The sequence below is a fragment of the Eriocheir sinensis genome, chromosome 32, assembly GCF_024679095.1.
Source record: "Eriocheir sinensis breed Jianghai 21 chromosome 32, ASM2467909v1, whole genome shotgun sequence".
Taxonomy (NCBI): domain Eukaryota; kingdom Metazoa; phylum Arthropoda; class Malacostraca; order Decapoda; family Varunidae; genus Eriocheir; species Eriocheir sinensis.
The window spans coordinates 14,375,592-14,379,956 of record NC_066540.1 but is presented as its reverse complement, the minus strand read 5'-3'; the positions used below and the strand labels follow the sequence as shown (position 1 = coordinate 14,379,956).

The 4,365-nt window shown below is 39.8% G+C and overlaps 1 protein-coding gene across 1 annotated transcript; it reads left to right on the top strand.

The window, feature by feature from the left end:
• Nucleotides 1-222: 222 nt before the first annotated feature.
• LOC127006202 (uncharacterized) lies at nt 223-2,987 on the top strand. The gene is made up of 2 exons (XM_050875781.1): nt 223-418; nt 2,169-2,987. The coding sequence occupies exons 1-2, from the start codon at nt 286-288 to the stop codon at nt 2,930-2,932; spliced, it is 897 nt and encodes a 298-aa protein (XP_050731738.1). The 5' UTR covers nt 223-285; the 3' UTR covers nt 2,933-2,987.
• The last annotated feature ends 1,378 nt before the right edge of the window (nt 2,988-4,365 follow it).

The window sequence follows — 4,365 nt, the reverse complement described above, 5'->3', positions numbered from 1 at the left end:
AACCATCAGTCCCCACCAGGAACAAGCCTACCGGCGCAATAGGCCGCGACGTGAAAAAAAAAAAGATCCCCGCCTCTGTGGGCGTAACCAAAGGCAGAACAAGCCGGCATGAAGGCAAAATGTTGAAAGGCCATGACTGCTTCACTTCTGTGACGTCATGCCCTCTCCTTGTATTCTTCCTCCAAGGTTCCAGCCCCCTTTCCTGACTCCGGATCTTTCCGGTTCCGCAGACCAGTCTTGCCTGCTCAACCCGCGCGGGCAGACGTACCGAGCGAGATCGCCGAGATGGACGCGGAGCGCCTGATCACTAAAGTATTTGAGAGGCCACCATTGTGGGACAGGAGAAACAAGCTCCGCTCAAACAGGAATATTGTTGATAAACTGTGGGCTGAAATCAGCAAAGAATTAAATTGTGAAGGTAAGCAAACTTTTGTTTATTATTGTATGAATGTAGTCTTGTTTATGTGGGTTGATAGCTGATAGCGCACTGTATTAGTCATCAATGAAAGGAACATTTACTTGTGATGAGCAAAATTTATAAATAAGTCTGCTATAGTCTATCGACTCTACTTGAGCCCTATGACTTGGCCCAGGGAACCCCCCATTGTTTACACATCCAGTCGGCCACACAGGGAGCGAGAAAGCGAGTAAGAGCGAGAGCGAGAAACTTAATTAAATACATTATAAGCAATGGAGGTGGGCACACTGGCAGCGAGCATGGTAATGGCGAGGACGGCGGGCTGGTGAGCGAGAGAGCGAGAAGAGTTGACGGTTAAGTTTTCTTGCGCGAGATCGCTCGGTCAGGAGTGACATCCCAGACATGCTTCTGTATTATTTGCCGTAACTCAACTCATACACTAGATAGGACATTTTGGTTAACACCGTTAAACGCAGCAGTGATTGCAGAACTCGAATATGTTTGTGAAAACTCAATAAAATAGAAACTTAATAAATAGTGACGAGTTGAAGTTGAAGAATCACTCCGGAATGTTTATAACACATTTTACATACAGCTACCATTTGCAGCGGCTATGAAATGTGTACTAAAATATACAATTCCATCTTATAGAAAAAAGCCTCCTGAACACGGTGGTGTATACAGATTTTTCATAAAGTGCCAAATAAATGAAGCACGGAACTATTAACAAAAACATTTTACGCCAACCCTCGTGTGCGCCGACTGGGTTGGGTGCGAGGGTGTGTATCGTGTGTAGTGTGTTGCTAGGCTAGGCTATACTGATCTGCGGGCCGCGTTGCCATGACAACCCTCGCCTCGCCTCGCTTCTCGTGTGGCCACAAACCAGGGTTGGAGTACTCTACTTGTAACTGTAATTTAATTGAAATGTAATTAATTACAGTATTATAATTGTAATTATATTTGTAATTGAAGATGCAGGTATAGTAAGTAATTGTAATTAAAAAGGATGAGGTAATCTGTAATTTAAATGTAATTATAAAATGGAAGTGATACTGGTCCAGCTCTATCAGGAGTAATGGGTCGCTTGTAAGACTTCTGGAAATAAAATATAAAACCCTATTGGCTCGATTCCTCGCCTTCGATACTTGCCTGTGCCGAAGATTAGCGTACATCCTCACAACCAAATCCATTGTATTTATAATTGTTATTGAATTTGTTTTTAAGTTATTGTAATTGCAATGTAATTACAATTTCCAAATGTAATTATAATTATAATTCAAAGTTTCTGAAAGTAATTGTAATTTTAATTGTAATTAATTTTTAAGTGTAATTACTCCAACCTGACAGAAACTTGCCTTGCCGCTCTTGCTCGTGCTTTCGCTCGCTTTCTCCCTCCCTGTGTGGCCAATGTCTTCTATGCAGTAAGGCCGCGGCCGCACAGGGAGCGAGAAAGCTAGTGAGAGCGAGAGCGGCAAGGCGATTTTCTTTGACCACACGTCTATACACGTATGCTGGTTTTTGCTTTATTTTGCTGTAAATTGATGTATTTCAAATGTATATGTAAGTTTATAACAAAATTAAGCAAAAACTAGAATATGTGTATAAAGTATTTATGTCTTAGAATGAGATGAAGTATCAAGTCCTTGAGTTTTTACCATAACTCGTGGGACACCCTGCATGTATGCTGAAATTACTAATATTTTTATCAAGTTGTATATTTTCTTACATCCCAAATCTTCTATCTTTTCAGAGACACTGGTGAAAAGAAAATGGAAAAATCTTAGAGACCAATTTGCTGTAGAGCTTGGAAAATTTACACCTCGATCAGGTGACGCTGCAGGTGACACTCAAACATCAAAGTGGCAGTATTTCAAGTCATTGCATTTCCTGAAAGATGTCGTGAAACCTAGAGCTTCGACTGGAAATTTCTCAAGTTTGCTAGCAAAAGGCACAGCTGAAACCTCATTACCAGGACCATCTCAGGTAAGAAACCAAACGGATGGTGTGGAGTCTCCCTTGGATGAAGAGGAATGTGTGCCAGCCTCGCCAACCCATACACAAGATGTACCAGTAAGAGGAGATGAAGATTTGGACAAGCAAAGGATTACTTCAAATTCTTCTCGCCCAAAGAAACAAACAGCTGGCAAGCGCCCTAAAAAAGAAGACTACAACCAGAGCATCTTAGACATCGAAAGACAGATAATGCAGTACTTGATAGAAAATTCAAATCGAAAGCGGGCCAAAGATGACGACGAGGATCTAATGTTCTTTAAGAGCCTGCTACCTCATGTTAAAAAAATTCCTGATGCAAATAAGTTGACATTTAGAAGCCACATACAAGAACTTGTACAACAATTTGCGTATCAAGTTCCAATCACATCTCCCCTTCCACATACCAGCAGTTCCCCAGTTTCTGCTCGTACGTTACTGGTGTCCCCCGACTCCTACGAGCACACTCTCTCCCCTGTGGAAACTCAAATTTATGCCACAGATAGCGGCAGTATACCTATGTAGATTAACAGTTTATGTCTATGGCAGAAGTTCTTTTATGTCATTACTATATTATGATATTATATTATTATTATTATTATTATTATTATTATTATTATTATTATTATTATTATTATCATAGTTATTGTTATTACTTATCATTATTATTATTATTATTATTATTATTATTATTATTATTATTATTATTATTATTATTATTATTATTATTATTATTATTATTATTATTATTATCATTATTATTATTATTGTTATTACTTATCATTATTATTATTATTATTATTATCATCATTATCATTAGGTATTATAAATGTTAAAACTTGTATCTACCATGTTCATTGTTGGAGTTCATTAGTATTACTGTGGTACAAACTGAATCACAAAATAAAAATAGAATTATCCCTGGAATTTCATGATATCATTACATAAGCACGTGAATTTGATTCTGGAATTTGAATTAAGCTCACCTGATGGTAATGACGAGTCTTGCTTCTGGCAAAATAGGTTGTGCGTGCCAGTCACACCACGTCTTCACCAGACGATGTTCAACTTTCAAGAGGATATAGTTGAGAGTCCTTTGGCTCATCCTTGTATGAGATCAGAAAAAAATTAAGATATTCTCTCAACTTTTCTCTCTTACAATTAATTTCATGCACTGACATTTTTTATCGGCGTCGCAGACGCCGATCAACAGATTGTCCATCTTGTTGTTGTTGTTCTCTTCAAGTTGTTTTCCTGGCTTACTCATGCATTGTAGACATGACATTGTATAATAACATTTGTTAGCCCTGATGAACCCTACAACATGGCATTATAAACAAAGTCAGCTGTTTTTTTTCTACGCCTTGGCCTGTGGCGCCGGTAGGCCTTCATAGTAGGGCCTGATGGTCGGCCCCAGTCCGTTATGGCGCAGGCAAATGTTTGTAGTGGCGCCATCTTTACTTTTCAGCATTTTCCATTTTAGAACCCTACTTGCATAATATAAAGTATTGGGGGGGGGGGGGGGGGATGGAGGTTTATGCTACGCCGATCTAGCACAGTTTTTTTGCTATTAACATTTGTTTTCCTTTCAAGTTTTGTATGGATACTATCCAGCAACATGAACTCCATGTCAGACGATGTGCTTGACATCTTGGCTGGACACTGGGTGGATCACAACTGACATAGGTGTACATAATTATATACACGTGTCCTTGTCCCTCGCCGCGCGGGTCGAAGCCGGTTACCCGCGTCCTTTCTGAACACCTATCGGTTCGGGTCTTCGCCGGTAACCGTAACCCTAAGACACCGGGACTAATGTTGCCACTCTATCTCGTCGCCAAGACCTCGCCTCGAATACGTTGTTCAGTTCCGGTCCGTCAATAGACCGTACTGACTATCAGTTCTCAGTAGGTATTCTTTACCTTTTGTTTGCTAACATTTTACAGCTTCGGTGTTGT